This window comes from Egretta garzetta, unplaced genomic scaffold, assembly GCF_000687185.1.
Source record: "Egretta garzetta isolate BGI_Z169 unplaced genomic scaffold, ASM68718v1 scaffold163, whole genome shotgun sequence".
In the NCBI taxonomy this organism is placed as follows: domain Eukaryota; kingdom Metazoa; phylum Chordata; class Aves; order Pelecaniformes; family Ardeidae; genus Egretta; species Egretta garzetta.
Genome location: NW_009259308.1, coordinates 4004244 through 4026707, shown reverse-complemented (window position 1 = coordinate 4026707; position 22464 = coordinate 4004244). Strand labels below are relative to the sequence as shown.

The 22464-nt window shown below is 39.4% G+C and overlaps 1 protein-coding gene across 1 annotated transcript in view; it reads left to right on the top strand.

The window, feature by feature from the left end:
* Nucleotides 1-22464, top strand: part of LEPR (leptin receptor) — a 35455-nt gene that overhangs the window by 3563 nt on the left and 9428 nt on the right. Inside the window, exons 3-13 of the mRNA XM_035891793.1 lie at nucleotides 500-617; nucleotides 8285-8490; nucleotides 10063-10208; nucleotides 10896-11040; nucleotides 13942-14238; nucleotides 14412-14529; nucleotides 17515-17714; nucleotides 19687-19835; nucleotides 20082-20241; nucleotides 20333-20415; nucleotides 21887-22103. Of these exons, the coding sequence (XP_035747686.1) occupies nucleotides 500-617; nucleotides 8285-8490; nucleotides 10063-10208; nucleotides 10896-11040; nucleotides 13942-14238; nucleotides 14412-14529; nucleotides 17515-17714; nucleotides 19687-19835; nucleotides 20082-20241; nucleotides 20333-20415; nucleotides 21887-22103 (1839 nt within the window). The remainder of the gene's footprint in view (nucleotides 1-499; nucleotides 618-8284; nucleotides 8491-10062; nucleotides 10209-10895; nucleotides 11041-13941; nucleotides 14239-14411; nucleotides 14530-17514; nucleotides 17715-19686; nucleotides 19836-20081; nucleotides 20242-20332; nucleotides 20416-21886; nucleotides 22104-22464) is intronic.

Genomic DNA, 22464 nt, shown 5'->3' with positions numbered 1-22464 from the left:
CCTCACTAGAGTAGAATTTCATTTTACAAGAACCATCCTGTGGAACAAATAAACCTCTGTTAAAGACTGCTACACTAAATTTGTTGCTGTTGTGTATGCAGTGCAGCTGCACATGTGTGTACAAAGTGTACATAGTACAGCCGCATAGAGGCTGTACCAGTTAACAGTAGCAAAACCTTCAAGCAGCAGCAGCAGCTTAATATCTTTCTTCCCCTGGTGGCCTTGTCCATAAAGCCAGGTAAAATACATTTCTTCTCTAATAATTAGAATGTAGAAGTATCATATAGGTTGTTAGCCTTTTGAGTGTTGAAGGGCATATACCGGTGCCCAATTCAGCAAGGATTATTCATAAACATTTGCACACTTGGGCTCCAGCCTCACCTCCATGAATATCTGTTATTTGTCCTCTCTTTGTGAGTGAATTTTATCCTGGCCTTTCAGTTGGGTTTTTTTTTGTTTAATATAGTTCAGAAATGTTTAATCCCTTTCTTTTGTTTAGATTCAAATTGGAACATTGAATGTTGGATTAAAGGGAAACTGGACCTGTTAGTTTGTAGCCTGCGGTTTTTGAAGATGTACTTGAGAGCCAACTTGAAGGTTAATCTTTTATATGCTGCGTAAGTACAGACTCGGTTAAATTTGTCACTGTCAGCATTAGAAATCTGAAAGCGTTTTCTGAAACATCAACATTGGCCTCTCGAGCTTGCAACACAGTGCTAGCATTAGCTTTGCAAGCAGATGATACGTTATGTACCTTTGTCTTACCTAAAAGTAATCTTGGACAATATGGAAAGTTTATGATTCTGTCTTTGAATGAGAAATGGTAGGAATGGAGAGTGTTCCTCCTCTCTCCTTTCCATGTTTCTTAAAATGCTTTAATGAAATCAGTGTTGACTTGCTGTCCTGGTTTCAGCTGGGATAGAGCTAATTTTCTTCCTAATAGCTGGTATAGTGCTGTGTTTTGGATTTAGGATGAGAATAATGTTAATAACACACTGATGTTTTAGTTGTTGCTGAACAGTGCTTACACTAAGTCAAGGACTTTTCAGCTTCTCATATTGCCCTGCCAGTGAGGAGGCTGGGAGTGCACGAGGAGCTGGGAGGGGACACAGCCAGGACAGCTGACACCAACTGGCCAAAGGGATATGCCATGGCATATGATGTCATGCTGAACAAAAACTGGGGAGGTTACTGCTACTCTAATCGTATTGTTGCCTCTGAGAGTCACCCACCTGTGCAGTTGCCACTGTGGTAAATATTCTCTGGAATGGTAATAGATGGTAATCATACTGACTGTGGGCTGAGTAGGTCTTGTGTACATGACCTGCCTGATTCGACTGTAAAAAGATCTATTTGTTTCCACTTCTGAAACCACGGTTTTTTCTGTATTACTGACAGATTGGCAGGAATGGCATGAATGCACAGACTTAATTTCCTTAGGAAACAGGCTAAACATAAATAGTTGAATTAGCTGAATTTACAGGTGACGACTTTACTTAAAAAGCCAGAACTGATGACAGATATCACTTGCCACAAATTATCCCTGTAGTCAGGGTAGAAAGCAAGTGTGTTAACTGGTAGTAAATATGGTTGTTAGTTGATGTAATACTTTAAAGCTGAAATCAGATTTTGAGTGGGTTCCTTTTTCCAGTGTTCCTCATGACTTTGATTTCTGAAATACCGTTACATGTGTGTTTGTGCTAGAAGGAAGAAGTAGATCTGAATTTGCTTCTGTTCCATCCAGTCTCAACTGCAATAGAAAAATCTTTGCCAGTAATCCTAGTGTAGTAATCTCTATATTGAATTTTTTGGTATGCCTAACATCTGTGGAACAACAGATTCAAGTCCCAGCTGAGATGAAGAGGTTCTTTGTATTATGAAGGGAATTCAGTAAGTGTCATGCAATTTATGAGAGCAGGCCCTATAGACTTACTAGAATTACTTTTTGCTGCAAAGGTGAGATGCAGTGCAGTCCCTGACATTGGAGAACTTGTTTCACTCCCTAGATTTCATATTAATATTTTTCTTTTAGTGTCCCTGTGTTCTGGGGGCACAGCTAGCAAAGCATTTCAGATTGGGTAAGGTGACAGCTTTCCCTGTTGGCTTGCTCATACCTTAACATTTTATTCACATGAGCCAAAATACCTTGAAAACATTCCCAGTTTTAAAAATATGCATTCCTGGCATGTGTTACTCCCTGGGAATCTGGAGATCAAGCCAAAATTCTCACATATAGGACAGGCAATGTACAAAAATAATGACCTAGAAGAATCTACAACAAAAAAGCTTGGGTCCTCAACAGCTTTTAATTTTTCAGCATTAAAGAAGTATTCTCTTTCTTTACACATTCACAGTTTGCCTGCTTGTAAATCATATCAACTTACTTTGAATAGAAAATATTTTGTTCTGTCCAAAACTGTGCTATGACAGTATTCTGTACGAGGCTCAAGGAAGGGTAGTGATAGGGCTTTTACCTTCCCCAGCAGCATGTCTTTAGGAGGGGAAAGTTTTCTGAAACTTAATTAGACAAATTAGGTTAACTGTCTACCAAAAGTGAATGATCTTTCCAGTTGTATGTATTCTGGGAATGCTGTAAACCCTGATGGTTAATTACATTAACTGAAGTCACTTAGCCTTAGGGATCCTTTTCTAGTGACACACATGAATGCTCCCGGTTTCATTTTAAGCACTGATTATAATTTGCCCTTTCAGCAGATGGTGATGTATAGGGTGTACTCATATTTCTGACCTCTTTGAAGTACCTGTGAGGTACTCCTTTAGTTCTGGGCCTAGTCTTGCATGTTTGTAAGGATAAATCATGCAATTTACCTCAAGACTGGTGGCTTAGTGGAGTGCATCAGTTATACATGGAGCCTTCTTCAGCTGGAGAACATCAACCTTTCATTAGAGACTTACCCTCTCGTGAGCTAGGCGGCCATCAGATGTTCTGCAGTTTAACAGGGCAGCTTGCTCAAATAAGTATTGTCCTGGAGCTACTATATATTAAATACATTGGGATATAATTACTGAAAATCCTTCAAACCCCGGACAGCTTTGCTCCATCAATTCCTGATAAAGGTAGCGCTTGCATAAACACAGTATATAGAAATACTGCAAGCAGAGTTACAATGGTGACCTTACTTCTGATGTGCCTCAACATAGCTACCTAAATGTGATGCTGTACTTTTCCTGAAGTTAGAGGAGTTGTAGAAGTTAATGTATTTCCTACTAAAACAATTTTGACCTTTTGTTTTCGGTTAGCTGTTCCAATTGCAAGAAGTTGATTGACATTCAGTAAAGACATTCTGTAGCTTCTAACTTAAAGTCTAAAAGTTCACCACAGGGCCACAGATTAATTTAGCATAAATAACAACACCTTCCGAAGTATCATTGAATTGTGCACCAAAATACAAAACATTTAGGAGGTTTTAACTTGAAGTGTTGATGAAAAGAACTATCTGTGCACAACTGAAAAGTGCAGCGCTTGGAATAGAAAAGCAAAGCAAGCCTTGGACATCTGCCCTTGTTGCAATGTTAATTACTTCTGTGGTTCAGGGCATGCAGTATATTTTTTTTTTCCCCTCTTCTGCAGTGTCTTATGCTTGAGTCCCACGTTTCCAGCTTAAAGGCACATTGCCTTTGCACATTCTCCCTCCCTCCCTCCTCTGCCAGCCATTAAAACTTAAGTCCAGTTCACTAGTTTTCTGTTGAATCTCAGAGGTGGGCTCTGGACATGAGCTGGCAATGTGCGCTGGCAGCCCAGAAGGCCAACCGTACTCTGGGCTGCATCGGGAGAAGCGTGGCCAGCAGGTCGAGGGAGGTGATTCTGCCCCTCTACTCTGCTCTGGTGAGGCCTCACCTGGAGTACTGCGTCCAGCTCTGGAGCCCTCAGCACAAGAAGGACATGGAAGTGTTGGAGCGGGTCCAAAGGAGGGCCACAAAAATGATCCGAGGGCTGGAGCACCTCTCCTGTGAAGACAGGCTGAGGGAATTGGGCTTGTTCAGCCTGGAGAAGATAAGCCTGCAGGGAGACCTGATTGTGGCCTTTCAATACCTAAAGGGGGCCTATAGGAAAGAGGGGGAAAATCTTTTTAGTAGGGCCAGCTGTGACAGGACAAGAGGTAATGGTTTTAAACTAAACCAGGGTAGGTTTAGACTAGATATAAGGAAGAAATTCTTTACAATGAGGGTGGTGAAACACTGGAACAGGTTGCCCAGAGAGGTAGTGGAGGCCCCATCCCTGGAAGCATTCAAGGCCAGGTTGGACAGGGCTCTGAGCAACCTGATCTAGTTAGCGGTGTCCCTGCTGCTGCAGGGGGGTTGGACTAGATGACCTCTAGGGGTCCCTTCCAACCCAAAACATTCTATGATTCTATGATTCACTGAAGTTCATATGCTTAGTACCTAACTGGTTTTTGCTTGCCTCACTGTTCCAAGACAAATCTCTCCAATTCCAGCAGCCAGCACTATAAAACTGAATTGGGACATAGTATATACTCATGTATTTTATAAGCCCCCTGTCTTTCCTTCCCCCCACCACAAATTGGATCTGGCTTAGATCTGATCACTGTTGCATGATGCAAAGTGCTTGTTGAACCAGGATTTATAGATACTCTCGGCATGCTGCAAGTCTGATGGGAAACTGCAGTTTTTAATAGCCTGTTGCTTTGTTTTAAGTTTACCCAAAATTTCTCCTCTCATTCTACTAAATGAAGGCACTGACCTCTCCTGAACTTGTGAAGGCTTTATAAGCATAAGCTCCTCTAAAGTCAGTATCCACAATTTAGGAACAATGGTTATTCTGTGACTGGATCCTTCTGCAGCCACACTGAAGATGACAGGCTGCTCATGCAATCCCAGACTGACGCAGTTCTCCAAAATACTTTGGCTTCCTGTTGTTTTGCTTGTAATCAGATCTCATACATTTAGTCCAGGCTTGGCAATTTGGAATAAGTTGTTGTAGGGGTCCCTCATGGCCATGTCCTCCATTGATCTCTTATCGCAAACCCAATTTTAAGATAGTCCCTGTGTCTTGCCAGTTTGCAGAAATGTGAAGACTGCTACCCTGTTTCTTAGTATCTGTGACCTTCCTTGGGGAGCAGACCTGGCGTCTGATAACATGCTTTGGTTTTCCCCTTGCTTTGTGCTGGATGCCTGCAGAGGTAGTGAGCTGTGAGAGAAGTCTACAGCACAGAAGCGAGATACTGGTAGTTCTCTGTCACAGGGGGTGGAAGACCTGCCTGGCATGGAGCCACAGGGTTTTCCTCCAGTTACCCCTGCATTCCCCCACACAGCATTTTATACAATAAGCACATGAAAAGGTTTGTGCGGTGGGAGCAGGGAGAAATAACAACCCATGCCTGTTTACGTCCAAATAAGTGGCCTTTGAAACACAATACTGGCACAACACAACATGGGGAAGAGCTCTCTAGCATTTTTTCCCCTGTACACGAGTGGTCTTCTGGGTGCAAATAAGCTGAGTTCAACAGTTAAAAGTCAAAAGAATTATTAGGAATGATTAAGAGAATGATGGGGGTGGTGGTGTGGTAGTGACTGCTTTCCAGATAGCTCAGTTTAAAGATGCAGTTTGATGAAAAGACTACATTCTTATGGATTGATTGTGGGTTTTTTGAGACTAATAAAATCTGTGAGCAACAATAGAAGGCAAGGAAACTTAAAAGAAAATTCTGCGAAGTCTTTGAAAGGAAATTCAGGAGAAAGAAGTGGAGCCACAACTATAAAAACAAAAATATTCCAAGTAATTTAAAGGCTGCGTGTCTGCCAGATACCATCAGCATAAGGTTCTATAATTCTCATGTCCTAAAGTCTATGAGTCCTGGTAAAAATTATTTTAGGAATGTCAGTATTGACTGACTGTAGCACTAATAAATGTAGACTACATAATCATATGAACCTGCACAGCTTATGAGGTGAGTACAGGTGCTATGAGGGCATAGTGCTATTGAAAATCCTCCTGTTACCCACTTCAAAGAGTATCCTAAAAACAAGGTGGATGCATAATGTGCGTGTGTTGGTCAGTGAATGATGAGGGGAGTGGGGCCCCGATTCAAGGAGATCCATGTGTGTGCATTGTGGGTTCCATTGCAGACCCAGTCAGTATGATTTGCACGTGCTCTTCCCCATAATTCATCAGCCCTTTGTTTGCTTCCAACCTCTCCTCAGTTTTTGACCTTTTCTTTTTTAAGTAGGGCAGATTACGGTAAAAGGACCAGTGAATCATGCCCATTTCCCCTGTCCTCTACAGTTGATTAAATGTACTATATACAAAATTGACTAAAACAGAAAAAGAGCAGACAATCTTGTCCTTTCTTCTCCAATGTAGAGTTCTCTGCCCTCCCTCAATTCAAGTGCTGCAACAGGTCATTTCAACTATAAAGCTGTTTGAAACATTTACAGAAAGCTTCTTATTCTATTAACTTCAATCTCTTTCTCTGAATTAGTAAACAAACCCCTTACTATACAGAAATAATACCGAAATTACTTCAGAAGCATTCAAAACATAAGCTTTTTTTTTTTTTTTTGTAAGGGTAAGATGTCAAAACCAGGAGAGAATCCAGGATTGTTTAACTGTCAGGATATGTCTTGGCTTTGCTGCTGTGAGAGGTTTGGCCACAAAGTACTCGCACCATTAAATTCACTACCTTAAGGAGGCCTGTGTCACTGAATACTTGCCATATGCCATAAAAGTATATCTGTGTTTGAAAGAGCCTAAAGAATATGTGTGGAATAGGAATGAGAATGAAGAATACTTTGGAAACTGCTGGTTGCTCTTGGAATAGAAGCAGCTTTGTGCCCACTTGTGTGTTATTTATTTCATAAATCAAGAACAGTTTGACTAATATCAATGGAGATTGAAAACATGTATAAAAGAGTAATCATACACATGAGGATTGCTCTAAAAATGCCTGTAAAACATACTTGAAAAGCATCTGTGTACTAATGTGTACAGGGGAAATAGTATTGGTTGTCTTCATGCTGCTTCTTGAAGTTGACCCAAGGGAAGTTGTGTATGTTTTAGAGATACAAACTAAATGTGATGGCCTGTATTTCAACATGAGTCTATATGTTCTTTTTGTATCCTATAAAACATTTGCTAGCATCAAAAGACTTAATGCATGACTGCTTGTATCAGTATATGCTACTTTTTAATTTATTTCATTTAAAATTTATTGAAATCATATTTCTAGAAAATCTGATTAAACTGTTTAGGAAACATATAGTATGCCCATGCAGCTATTAGTTGTTTAAAACTTCCAAAGTTTATTTTAGACCATATAGTTATTGAGTAATCAAAACCCGTGTATGTTAAACTCTCAAGGAAGGAGTGTTAATAAAAAAAAAAAGGCAAAAAAACCTCCTTGAAACTTAATCTGAACATTCAGTCAAAAATAGTCCTATGAACTTTACTCTGAGAAGCAATAAAAGCAAAATGCAGTAAGTTACTTACTAAGTACTTTCTGTGAGCCTCTCCAAGACAATAGTAGTAATGCATATGAGTAAATAATTTGCTTTCCTAGGAAACATCAGACTATATAATAGACAAACATGCTGTGAATACAAATAATTTAAGCCTTATCTTATCTTAGAATTAACTGCACAATGTTAAGACTTTTGGAGGACACGGGTGTCTGTCTTTTTTTTTTTTTTTTTTTCAAATACTGTAAGTTGTTGAAAATGAGTACTAAAATTTGTTCTGAATGGTGGAGTTCTTTAGCCTTTTGTTATTCCAAAACTCGAAAACATTTCACTTGAATAATTGTTTTTGATTATTACATTATTTGTAATGCTGAATTGTAGCAGAAGCTGGAAGTCATGTTAAATTGTTTAGATTTTATTTCGCTGCCTCATAAAAAGGAATAAGGACATAATCTCTGTGGGGGTGGCAGAGAGCTGCCAGTTAGTCCACTGTGAGGTAAACTAACTCTGTGTGCCGAAAAAGTATCTAGTAACAGTTACCGTCAGGAATCAGAAAATAGTCTGACTAAACTACAGGTATCATCTAGCACTGTAACGCATTTGTTTTAGAGTCAAACCTTAGGAATACTTTTCATTAAATCATCTCAACTACTTTACCTGGAAATGATTTAAAAAGGGAGAAGCAGCAAAGTAAAAGCAATTGGTTACAATTACTGTCTTTTAAATTTTTTTTCTTTTTTTTTTTTTTGTAAATAAACCTTATTGAGATAGACAAACCTCCTCTGTTGAGAGAGTATAGAAAGAAATACTGTTTGGGGTTTTTTGTGGTTTCTTTTTTCCCTTGTAGATCAGAGCTTTCACTGGGAGATGTATCTACAAGCTCTCTGAAGGGGACGGTCATGGTTGTTCAGTGTGACTGTAGTGAGTATGACAAGTGTGAGTGCTGTGTGCCTTCTCTGAGACTCAACTACACTTACATCATGTGGCTGAAGATTGTGATTGGTGTAACACCTCTGTGGTCACCTTTGATGTCAGTCAAGCCCATAGACATAGGTAAGCCCGACCTATATTTTAAACCTTTTTTAATGGAGAACAGCAGCGGGATGTCTCTTCTGGAGAAGGAGGGCACAGACAGAACAGGAAAAGGCTTCCCGGTGCTGTCTCATTTGCTCAGTGTGGTGCTGTATATGTTTGTTAGCCGCCTAATGCCTGTCTGGGCTCTAGTACAAAACCATACTGAGCAAAGGCCAGGCTGTCAACATACTTGATCTTTCATCTATAATCAAGACTGCTCTGTGCCTGAGGCTGTGGTGGAGCTTATTTGTCTATGTTACTGAGGACTTAAATTAAAAAGTGAGACGAAAAAAAGCTGCCCCTAAAGTTAGTTAGGAAATAAAACTACCTCTTCTTTCAAGCAGCTCTGTTGTCCTGATGGTTTCTTCCTTACATACACACTTCCAGCATTTTCCAAGTTGGAAAACATTCCTCTGTATTTAATCAAGTTAAAACCATACTGACATTATGGATTTGATATGTGTTGCACAGTTACTGCAGATCTTGGCAAATTTCAAAAAGGCAGGGACTCTGTCAGCTGTGGGGGAAAAACCAGAATTTTTATAAGCTTCTTCCTAACTGATGTGCTTTGCAGACAGAATAAGTTAAAAGTCTCTGGGTGGGCTAGTTTTGAAGATGAGAGATTGCATTTCTCATCATGCTGCTTTTAAATTATGCTACAGGAAAAAAAATTAAAAATTCAGAGCTGCATCTGCCAGTGTTTAAAATGACATAATTAGTTTGTTCTGCTTAGTGAAGTATATTTTAAAAATGCATAATATTAGTATATGTTCTGCCTAGATTTAGCTCAATTAAAAATTATTTTGAAAGTAAAGCTATGAATATTTGTGTAATACAGAGTTGTACTTGTTTATAGAGGATATCAGTAGAACAGGTGTCATCAGTAGAACAGACATCATTTGTATTGTAAGAGTCACAAAAGTGTGATGTAGCAGTTACTGACTTTTGTTTTAAAAGCTATGCCTTTTTCCAAGGAAGAGTCATCATTCTGAATTGCCCGTCCATTTCCCTCTCCAGAGAGTTCTCTTCATCCTTGTGGGAAACTTCTGAAATCCTCCATTTTTACTTTGCCCTAATGTAGCTCTCCTGGAGACCTTTAACAGCCATAATCACTGTAGAAGGGATGGGAATATTTAGAAATTTGTTGTGTACGGTATGAGAACATTATCTCCTACTTCTTAAGGTGCTGAGCTAATTGCTTTGCTCAGCACCCCCATCCTTCTCAGTCGTCTTTTCAGCAAATAAGATAATTTAGTGCTCGGTTACTGGGGAGAGTTGTGGCCCAAGGCAAGAAATTAATGTAGTTAGGTCGCAAACATTAGGTGAAATAGCATGTCCTGATAGCTAACTATATAACAGTGCCAGGGTGCACTTTTCCAGTGATACTGTATAACATTAGTCTGTCATACACTAGCTGTAGAGCAGCTCTTGAAAGCTGAGTTTAAAGAAAAGGCACAAAAGAGACTTCTGAATCAGTAAAAAAACCCCATTACTGCCAGCAGTCGCAGGCAATAAAGTTAGTGGTAAACCTGTCAATTAATTTGTCTGCAGTAAAGCCTGAACCTCCTTTGAACCTGCATCTGGAAATGACAGAGAAAGGTCAAGTGAAAATCTGCTGGTCTGACCCTGTGCTAATGCCATACCCACTTCAGTATGAAGTGAAGATCTCTGCAAATTCAAGTCAAAATGGCTGGCAGGTGAGTCAGCTCTGCTCACTCTGTTTTATGATGGAGTGGGGCAGGTTGATGGGTCTCTTCCAGAGCTTAGGATTTCTTACCACCCTTCTTGTCCTTGGGCAGTGGATCTGGTGGTCTGCGCAGTGTGGCTGGTCTGGTAGAGCTGGGCATGGAACAGTGGTTTCTTCTGAGCTGGCGTGTCCAGCAGACCCTGGTAGACATCAACAGAGTGTGGTAGACCTGGCAAGCGAACATCTGTTACACTAGGAGACCCATTACACAAAAAAGAAAGACCCGTCTCCTCTTGGGTCTTACAAATGCCTATATTTCTTTTTGGATTAAATGCTAGGTTATGTGAAGTCTAAAGCCAAAGCTCTCTCCTTTCAGCAAACCCCAGATGCCATGATACATGCATATGTTTAATATTTATAGCTTTTATTAGTGAATTGATTTTTCTGTTGCTACCATGCAACTGGGTCTGGAATAAAAAGCAGCTGCTAATTAGCAGTCCATAATGAATAACATGTTTTCCACAGAGGTATGCAACCTCTACCATATTCAAATTTACAGTAAATTTAAAGAAGAAAGCTTTTTTTACCCAACTTGCTATCTCAAAACTATACTCTCGAATATTTGGTTTTGTTCCCTCTGTCTCTTTCTTTTTCCGGTTTCATTATACAATAATAATGGCTTCTGATAATCCAACAGATGGTTCACGTTGTTCTAGAAACCTCACTGGCCATAGACAATGCGCTACTTAATTCTTCCTACTTAGTTCAAGTGAGGTGCAGGAATCGTCGTGGTCCGGGGTTCTGGAGTGACTGGAGCACACCCTATAATCTCAACTTGGGAGGTAGGTCACACGCAGTTGCTTGTGTGCAGTAAGTAGTCTTCTGGAGTAGAACAGATTTCCCAGTTTGTTTTGTTTCATGGAATGGGTATTTGAGAGCATGAGTTATCTGGGGAGGTACAGTATGCATGAGTTGGGCTGAAAAATCCCGTGGAAGTTCTTTCCCCTTCTGGTTCTCTTTCTGCATGGCTTTGCCTGAGTACTGTACGCTCTTTCCTTTGTACAAGACTTGCGTTAAAAGAGTTCTAGACTAATGCATGTAGACTGCACAGTCAGCTCCATGACATCTTGTCTGGACCTGTTGCTTGCTCACCGAGCACCTGTTCAGACCCTGAAAAAGCTCTTTTTCTAAGAGTTTTTCCGTTTCAAAAGACCGCTGGCAGCGTTAAACCTCTACTCAATACAAGATTTTTCTCCTAATGCTTTCTCTAACTCTTATTTTAGTATGAGCCTTTGAGCTGAACTAAAAGTGCAGAACACAGTTTGGGGTTTGTAGAGTTAACATAACCCGTCTTGGTTTGTAATGCTGAGCCCCATTCATAAATTGCACAGTAGCCCCGGTCAGTCAGTTTCAATGCATGTGGCTTTCGTGTTAAGTATGTCATGTTATACACTGCAGTCAAGTTACTACCCAAATAGGGTGAGTTCCTGACATATTGCACACAGTAAGAGCTCTCCTGGACTGAGTAAAGGGTGCTCATGATTTAATGAGGTCTCTTATATCAGCATAGCTCCTGCTAAAATGATAGATCATAATGGCTCTTTATTCATGGTCAGATTATGTAGGAAGGGAAAGAAATTTTGTTTGGCAAATCCTTGGTCAGTTTTCAGGATTGCTGATTTGCAGGTTGAGCTGGTTTGGGTCAGCCTAGAGATTTCAGGGTTTTTTGCATTGTATTTTTCTATGCTCTGCTTACGGTTAACTGGTAATGTTTGGGTCTGTGTTGTCACAGGTATCCTCTGCACTATTACATGACAACACCAGTGCTTTACCTAGGCGCTTACATGTACACCTGCTTACTGTGTGCTAAATAGTGTAGTGTATGTGCTTAAGTCAAGTACCAAGGAAATAACTAAACTCTGCAGAAGGAGCTCCCTTCCAAGAAAGCTGAAAAAAACATAGGCCTTCATGGCAATTGAGCATGAAACGCGGGATGCCTGGCTATATGACTAGAGGCCTAACTGGCCCTTAGTCTTTTGGATTTTTATATATATAAAAATTAAAAAAAAAAGATGCCTGGCTATATGACTAGAGGCCTAACTGGCCCTTAGTCTTTTGGATTTTTATATATATATATATATATATATATATATATATATTTACATAGCTTTGAGAATTTTGGGGGGACATGTTCTCTCTCACATACACATATACTGATATTTTCAGACAGGGTTTATGGGTGTATTGAGAAATATGGATGTAAAAGAGGTGCGGTAGATACTGTTAGATTATCTTTTATTAATCCTGTTATGGGATATGTAATTGTATTAAGCATACATCTCATCAGCAAAATAATCCTATTGTGACAAACCTGATGGCAGCATAGAGGGATTAATTTCTTCACTGCAGGAGGCTCCAATTGGCATATGTCCTCCAATGGCCAATGATGGGATGAGGCAATGGAGGAACAGTGGAGCGTGCAGTGCAGCTGGGAGCAGCAAAGCAGCTGGTAACAGGAATGCTGCCTTGCATTCATGGAGGCACATGAACGTGGGAAGAGTAAATAATGAAATCAGGCAGTTAGGTTTTTTTGTACTTTCATGGTCGGATTTATATTTAATATGGAAGTCTTTGACAATGACAGTATTGTAGTTCTACTCTACTGTCTGAGAAGGCCTGTGTTTTGGAAAAATCCTAAAAATATATGACATGGTTCCTGAACTATGGAAAGCAAACCTGACCTTTTAAAGATTTTCATGCTGGCTTTGTGTTGATCTCTGGCAAACTGTTCCTTTTCAGCAGGTGTATGACACGTGTAGCTTTGTTAAGTCCCTGACTGATTGAGGCTGAGCTTATGCATGTTTACATGCTTTGCACATTCAGTATCTTTATGCCTAGGTGAATTACTTGCTGTATCACTGCTACCATTTGGAATTGACTAGACTGCTGAGGTTGTAGAGTTTTTGAGACATTAATCTCTTTCTGACTTCCATAGGAGCAGGATTAGTAACTACTGGAAAGCTTGATTTTTTTTATTTTTTTTTTTACTTTTTTTTTTTTACCCCCCTCCCCCAGTTCTGAATACCAATTTTCTCAAAATATATGTTCCAGTATTACAGTAATGCCTCAGCTAGCACATGATTTCAACATCCTTGCAGGGTTCAAAGGTTAGATTTTTATTTTATTTTTTTTTTAAAAAAACTCAAACATTGCTCTTATTTGGATCTTCTCTCACTTCTACCTGAGGACAATTTTACAATTTTAAAATTTGTGGTGTATGTCTTTGTAAGATGAGGTACAGAAGCCTTTCTAGGTTGCACATACTTACTGCAGTATTTAAATAAGCTGACCTGATGCCTTAAAAAAGTGGACTAAGTAAAAAGCAGGAGTGTTAATCTAGTTTCCCAATATTTAATTTAGAGGAGTCTGTACAATTCCCTGTTTCCCTTGTGCTGCTGTGTATTGCTTTCACTACACCCTCCAGTGATTTTCTGCTCATTTAATTCCTGTTTGCCTGGGGATATTGAAGATTATATTTATCAGAATTTAAACATCAGTTATGGGGGAAAAAGTCCAGGGTTCGTTTCTGCCCCTCTCCCCTATAGTCATTAATAGTAATTAAGAAGTAGGAAATTTAGGAATACAACTGGATGATAATAATATTCTATTGACATATGCTTTTTTTGTTGTTCAGATTCTAATCTCAGTGGGTTTTTTTTCCCTTTTTTTCCCCTTCTGTGTAGCTGAAGTCCTGTACTTCCCTCCTAAGATACTGACCAGTGTTGGTTCTAACGTTTCCTTTCATTGCATCTATAAAAACACAACCAAGATTGTAATGTCCAAGAAGATTGTTTGGTGGCTGAATTTAGCAGAAGAAATCCCAGAAAGTCAGTATACGCTTGTGAATGATCGCGTAAGCAAAGTTACTCTTTTCAACTTGAAAGCAACAAAACCTAGAGGAAATTTCTTCTATAACGCATTGTACTGTTGTCATCAAAATAGGGAATGTCATCATAGATACGCTGAATTATATGTAGTAGGTAAGACTCCAGATGATTTTAAATTACAATTTTGCTGCATTTTAATAGTAAGGTCAGAATATTTCCATTTTAAACTCCAGTTAGCTTTTATCGAGCAGTTATGATTTGTAATGCATGTTTTTTGTATAAACAACCATAACTGTATTAATAAACTTTCAATGTGTTTTAATTAGATGTGAATATCAATATCACATGTGAAACAGATGGATACTTAACTAAAATGACTTGCAGATGGTCTGCAAACCCAAACACCTTGCTCCTGGGGAATTCCTTGCAGTTAAGATACTACAGGTATGTATAGCTTTTAATGTACTCTTTATGTTTGGAAAGCGTTGCTCGGGAAGTACTATTGCAGCAAAGAATTCCAAATAGATGTAATTATAAAATGTGCTCAGTTTCTGTAAGCTGGCCTTTTTCCCAACTGGATCTCCAGAGGTATTAACTACGTGTGCAGAAAGGGGACCATAGATAGAATCATAGAATCATTTATGTTGGAAAAGACCTGTAAGATCATCAAGTCCAAATATTAACCTAACACTGCCATCCCACCACTAAACCGTGTCCCTAATACCTGAGTATGCAACATGGATTCTATTTACAGTGTTCTTCAGCATTTGTAAAACCTGTAGATGCAGTTTGGGAGCCAGTTCTCTTAAAGTAGATGTTTGTATCAGTTATAAAAATTATTATTCTAGTTGCTTATATCTACAAATTGTAAGAAAATAAGGAAAAAAACCATTCACTGTGAGAGTGACTGAGCACTGGAGCAGCAGCCCAGAGAGGCTGTAGAATATCTGTCCTTGGAGACTTTCAGATCTCGACTGGACAGGACCCTGGGCAACTTAATCTGGTTTTGAATTTAACCCTGCTTTGATTCAGAGGTAGGACTTGAGACTTCTTGAGGTCTCCATCCAATTTTTGATTTTTTTCTATTTCTCTATTCTTTTTTCCTATATACATACAGTAGATAAAAATAAAGGGATGGAATTTAATTCACTCCAGTTGGAGAAGATCTCACTTATAAAGAGAGAATCAAATCTTAGTTAATTGCTTTATGAAGGTAGCATCTTTAGTGGCTAGAGCAATTCTTAGTTTTCATGGTTTTGGTCAGGTGTTTTGGCCTAGCTTGTTTTCAGATAGTTGGTTTAACTTGGTCTGTCTTTTGGACAAAGCAAGAGAACTGGGATGTGGAGCAAACACAATATTGTTTGGAAAATACAAAACTGATTATTAAACCAGTGGTATGGTCATCCTATCTTCATTCATGTGCACAAATAGTGCCTGTGATTATATTGTTTTACCACAAAACTAAAAAAATTCCTTTGAGTTACTAATACATTAAGCTTGAGAGTTTCCTAGAACTGTGTTAGTCTTCATATAAACAAGATGGACAGACAGACAATCCTTCCTGAGAAAAAAAATCTTTAGTTTTACTGCTCTGCGGGACTGGATATGCAAAAGTTTTGGCAAACAAGCTTGGATCAGCCCTGAGGACCTAATCCTTTGGAAAGCTGGACTGTCTTCTCTCTTGGAGGTGGATTGAAGTTTTGAACTTAGTACCAAAGTGAATATTTTTCAGGATTTTGTGGACAAAAGTAATAGCTCGAATGCTTGAGATTTCGAGTGGAGGCTTTTAGGGCAGGATTAGTGACTAGCTGACTGCTAAGGTAGGTTTTGTTTCGACTGTCTTCCCAACATGAGATTAAAAACCATGCTGCTCTTGCCATGTTTTTTATTCCCACTTTTTCACTGTTCGGGTTTAGCTAAAAATGTTATTTTCTAACACAAAGTGATAATCCTTACATTTGTTACAGTGTTCCTGCGAGATCAAACAGTGAACATTAATAGAGTCTGAAAATGCTTCCCAGATGCTATTATTTGTTGTGAGCTTTCTTTTTGTTTTGTTTGTTTGTTTGTTTGCTAACAGTAAGGTCTGAAAGGGGTGGGGGGGAAATCATGGGGGACTACGTAAATGTATTGACTACCAAAAAGTTGAAGTATAAGACATTTAAAAATGTATAGTTATGAAAACACATTTGCAAAAGTTTCTACTGCATATTTGGAACAAAAATACAAAATGAACTTGAACGTTTACAAACTTGAAACCAAGTGAAATGGTCGGGTTTTTTTAATTACCCAAGCTTGATTGTAAGAGGCACCATAAATACACTGGAGTTGCTGTATTTATTGAGACGTAGACAAGTCCACGGGATGAGAGTTGGAAGTTAGATGTGTTGCATTAACATCAGGCACGTTAGGTTTTCCAGGAACACGTAGCTATTCTTCCTAGTTACTGATGCAATCACATTTTACAGATGAAATCCAACGCTCTACAGTAATGTGGTGTGATAGCTTTGCCGTTGGTGTTTTGTTTTGGTTGGGTTGTTACTACATCTTCCTCTACAGTCAGTGCTGCCAACAGAAACAGCACAGAAATGATCATGCTGTAAAACCAGAAAATGCTAAGCTAAACTTTCAAAGCACAAGGCAACGGTTTAATCAGTGTTAGCTATGTTGACAGGAAGAGGAGAGATTCAGTGAAGTGTAACTTCTGTGGTTCAGTTGAATAACTAATACCCTATCTGGCCACTCTCACCACAAGTCTGAGCTGTGAAGAAGCTTAGGAGAAATTTGAACACTTTCCTTTCCATCACTGATAAGACATCCAGTGCCATTTTATCCAGAGTCCGGGTCTCCTCTCTTCTGTTGCCAGCTGTGATACTGACTACATGTGATATTTTAATACCACCCTCCAGAATTGATATTTATATGCGATTTCCATCTCCTGGAGACTTCATTGTACGTGTCCAATTGGTCCATGTGGCAGCTTTCCCCTGGACACCAGCTGATATTTTGAAAGTCATATTCCCAGCTGGAGTAATTTCTTGGCTGGAGACCTGCCTTGCTATGCTTATTGCCAATACATACCACTCAAGTAACATGATTTATGAGTATTTGGAAATGCCTGCTCTTGTCGTACCTGTTTCTTCCTGTTGTTAGTCTCTTATCAGAAGATTTGGAACTGGAGAGAACCTTCACCTCCTACTTTTTTCAGGCTAAGAGCCAAAGCTTTAAAGAGTAATGCTGCAGTGTTATTTATCCATTTAGTGTAGACTCAAGTTCCAGATCTGTCCAAATAATCATGAAGAAACCCCAGATGGTTCCAGTGACACCATTTGTTGTAATTTTCTTCAGAGTTCTATTTTACTGATGCCGTGAGCAGCTTATAGTTGCAATGTATTAACTGAGTGGGTTGGGGTGTTTTTCTCTTTTAAGGAGCAGAATTTATTGTCCTGACTTTCCAAGTACTTCTCCAAAATCAGAGGTGAAAGAATGCCATTTACAGAAGAATCATTCTTATGAGTGCACATTTCAGCCTATTTTTCTTTTATCTGGATATACCATGTGGATAGAGTTTAAGCACTTACTGGGAACACTTGAATCCTCACCAACTTGTGTCGTTCCAGCAGATGTGGGTAGGTCAAGATTTGTGCATGTCTTTCTTCACTTGTGACCTTGGATTTAATTCCTTATATAGTGTAGGTAAAGTACTTCTTCATAGCATTTTAAATAAATTAGATTGTGGAAAGAACATAAAACACACAAGAACTTTGATACTGCCTTCTAAAAGACACTGGATTAAATGTTATTTCCATACATTTTGCTTGGCACAGGAGCAGATTGTAACTGCAGCTAATACCTATAAAAAGGTATTATATTTTAAAAGGCAGTCTCATTTTTAGGATTCTTGGTTACTTAATTTTTCTGAAGTCTTCAATTAGTTGTTAAGTTTATACTTTGATACAGTGTAGCACTACACATATTACTTACACAGTAATGAGTTTATTTAAAATCTTAGGGACTGCTCATGCTCTTGCATGCTTTTGAAAAGTTTCTTTTGGACATAAAGAGCACTTACTTAAATTTGTATAAAAGCAGGAGGCAGGAACAGTGTTTGAGTGTTTTCAAGCACTGCAAAATGTGCAAAGTGTGTCTTACCTGGTCTATGACTCGGAGCATTCATTGGACTGTGTATTTTTGGACACAGACATGAACATACGTGGAGAGAAAACATGGCAGCTAGACCACAGAAGTGCTACATGAAATAAAGCAGAATAAAATACATCTATTATATGTGTGGGGAAACATGCATACGGAGAACATAAATTAAATCAAACTGTCCTTTGCATTGCAAAGTTAAAATAGAGTAAGCAAAAATGAATGTTGCAGGAAGTAAGGGCAAAGTTCACTGCATTATAGCTAAGTGGGGCATGGGAATGATTATTAATAGTATTACTATTAATTTGGTGGCCTTGTGGTTTTCAGGGTTGCTCCTGCCTAGTTCAAAGAGTTCAAAGTTTGTGCCTTTTTGACAGGCAAGTTCGATGATTATCAGAGAACTATTGGTGGCCTTGGGCATCAGAAAAGAGGGTGGTGTGAGTGATGGCGGGTAGAGAACCTGCACTTCCGCTGCTTAGACAATTTGCCAGGAGAACCTGGCACCTTGTCAGCATGGCAGCTGTAGTGTTAAGTCTGTGTCGGGCACGTCTGTGCTCTCAGTTGGCTGTGTTCTTTTGAGGAAAGGTGGTAGCTTTATACGATGCTGCCCAGTGAGGAATTCTATCAGAACTTTAGAAGTCTGGTTTATTCAAGTCATCACTTCAAATAAAAACCAATGAATAGAACTGACCTGCACTGGATGAAAGGTGCTCTGTACCACCCAAAATCTAAAGCTTATTTCATGTTTTTGTTATTTTCTCCTCGTTCACCATCTGATTAGTCAAAACAAGTTTATTCTAACTTCGCTTTGTTAACAGACAAGAGCTTTGTGACATTCATGTTCAGTCTGCTGGAGAAGCTCAGTTTTGGTGTAATTTCCCATTGATAAAATAAAAACTTAATGAACTATTTCCATTAATTGTTGCATAATGTCTGTCACTGTCTATAGGAGCTGCCTTTCTGGGCCATGTGTGCCACTACTTTCCACAGTTGTGCATCCCATTAATGCCAGACTATAACTTTTGCAATTTGTACCAGGAGAGGTACCAGGTGGTAGCACCAATGTAAGCTATTGTGGTTTAAATTACAATGAAATGTGCTGAAGCTTGCCCATGTTTGTTTGGTTTTTTTTTAAATGTGTATTTTGTAATAAATTTTGATATTTCAACTTAAGATTTTCTTTGGTGATTTTAGTTTGTGTCAAAATTGGAATGACTTTCCCATTAGACAAACATTGCCTTTCTCAGACAGCCTGCAGTGAATGGGCCAGCCAGACTGGATTGGTGAATTGTTACGTTTGTATGATAGTCCAGCTTTCCTTGGAATAGCAGAGGCCACAGTGGGTTACCTGCTGCCCTCAGGACAGAAGAAAGTAAACCATGATGATTTGATTTGATGAGAAATGTCAGTGCAGACATTATAGTCACTTTTTTTCTTTTGATTTTCTAGTGAAGCCGCTTCCTCCCTCCAACGTTAAAGCAGAAATCACCAGGAATGTTGGGCTGCTGAATGTGAGCTGGACAAACCCAATATTTACAAATGATGATCTTAAATTTCAGATTCGGTATGCTGTGAACAGGGAAGAAATTACGTGGGAGGTACTGTCTTTTTTAATCTAGATTGAAGAGTGAATTGTTGCAGTGTTCTCATTCAGTGTGTTAGCTGGTTTTTGTGGAATTTGTGGCATCCAATGAATCACGGTTATAAGCATATGCATTATCTAGCAAAGGAATATTCCTGATTAGGCCACTTCCTCATTGGATTAGTTTTCAGGAATTTTGACTCTTAACAGATGCCTAAACAGCCTTTTGTTCTTACTCTAAATATTTTGACTTCTGTTACAGCTTTATGAAGTTTCAAATGCACCAAGATCAGCTGTGATAAAAGTTCAGAAGCTTTGTGTGGAGTATGTTGTTCAGGTCCGGTGCAGACAACTGGATGACGGATCAGGTTACTGGAGCAACTGGAGCAGATCGGCCTATACACTTGTAAAGGATATCAAAGGTACGTGTGCTTTCAGAATGCGCTCTGATGGTCTGTCCAGTTTTCAGGCTGAGGTGTGACACTGTTATTTCAAAACTCTGTAATCTTGCAGCTCCCTTACAAGGCCCTGAATTTTGGAGAGTTATTATTGAAGATCCAGCAAGGAGGCAGAAGAATGTTACGCTCCTGTGGAAGGTGAGAACAATTACATTTTGGTCTTTCACTTTGATCCAAAAACCGTTGGTAGACTTGCCAAAAAGGGACTATGATAAGCACATACTGCCCGGGGAGGCAAACTTAGGGAGGCGCTGTTTGTGGGACTTCATATGCAAGGCACTTGGGATATGACTTCTGTGTTAGTGCCTCTTGCTTGGCTAATACTAGAGGCAAGTAGAAGTTGCTGCTGAATATTGATTGTAATGGTGATCCAAGATGAGATGGTTCTGCCTTCTTTGCTCAGTCAGCCCGTCTTGTACTTTACTACCTTCTGTTGCTGTTACTTTCCCCCCCTGCCTTTCTGTTTTTATTCTCTGTAATCTTTCCTGCAGCTAGCTGGCACATGCTGACCTGATTTTGTACCCTAATCATTACCAAGTTTATAGTAATGTAGCAGGACAAAAACTTTCCAAGTGCTGTGTGATTGCTCTTGATGAGCGGGTAGATGAGGCTCAGCACAGACATGCACTGGCAACAGGCGTGTTTCCAGACTTAGTAAGCTCACAGGCCAGCCTTCTGAAGTAAGCTGATTTTTGTACCCATCGGAGGTTGTGGTTAAACTGTCCTTGCACAGGTCCAGTTCCATGCACCACAGCCATGTTGAACTACATGTGGGACTGCATCGCAGCCATATGGAACATCCCATTATTCCTGAAGTCTTACAGTCCTCACTACTTTAGGAGAGCCCTCAGATCTCTGGGCAGGTTGCAAGCTTCCTTTGCGCAGAGACCAGACCTGCTGTCTGAGCTGTACTAATGCAGCTGAAGTGTCAATGCTCTGTGACACGTTCACGTCAGCCTACGCTTTCAGTGTTAGTTATGCAAAGCTATGAAACAGAGACTTAAAACACAATTTGTTCTAATGCTCAGAAAAAAAGAATACCATGGAGTCAAAGACTGCAAGTTATAATGAGAGATGCAGTCCTCAGCTGCCAGGTTATGCTGGCCAACATCTCTGAGCAGAATGTGCCACTGACTCCTAGACAGCTGCCTATATAAACACCACTGCAACTGCACGTAAACTGGGCAAAGCTATGTTAAAAGGTTAATGCAGGACAGAGGAGAAAAGTACATCGGTGACTGCCCACTCCTGTTTGTCCATGTTTAGTATGCAAACAGTCATCTGTTCTGTTTTTTCAGTCCTGGAAAATACTAATATAAAATAATGAGTTACTATAGGAGTCTGAAAGGTTGTGTTTCCTTGTGTCCCCCCCCGCCCTCCCTTTGCTGGAAAGATAGCAAGTAAGCGTGTCAGCTCTCAGAGAGAGAGATAGAAGAAATTAAGTCTTCAAATGGACTACAGTGCCTTTGCTAAGAGAACAGTAGCCAGTGTATAGAATATCTTTATTGGGTTGTGTTTTCTTAAAAGTGGAACAATGCCTTCTGCCCAAATAACATTTGCTTTTGAAATCAAAGACTGGGAAATTAATCAATGCCGATGTTTACTACAGCCACTGATAAAGAATCACTCACTGTGCAGCGTGAGCCGATACGTTATAAAGCATCAGACATCAGGAAACACCACGTGGTCAGAATATGTTGATAATGGCACTACCTGTTCATTTCCGTGGACTGAACACACACATACCATTACAATTTTAGCCATGAATTCAATTGGAGTTTCTTCAATTAATTTTAATTTAACTCTATCACAGCAAATGAGCACAGGTAAGAACACCAATTAGTAACCATTTTGAATTGTGGAAAATGCTAGGAATCCTTGTGATGCTTTTGGACAAAGCTTTCTTTCTCATATAATTCCCTTTGTTAGAATAAAGAAATGTTTTATGATGAAATGTTCAGCTGTATGTGGGAAACAGATTCTGTATCTCACCAACAGAATTATTTGAAAAATGAAATTTCCATCGCATGAAAAAGCTAATGATCTTTGGGTTGGGAAAAGACTTGTCTTTAACTGGGCTGTCTTCCCTCCACTAACAGCATATAAAGTAATTAATCAAAGAAAAATAAAGTCTTACTGTGGAACTGGTCTTTCATCTACTTTGTCTTGGGAACACCCAACATTCCT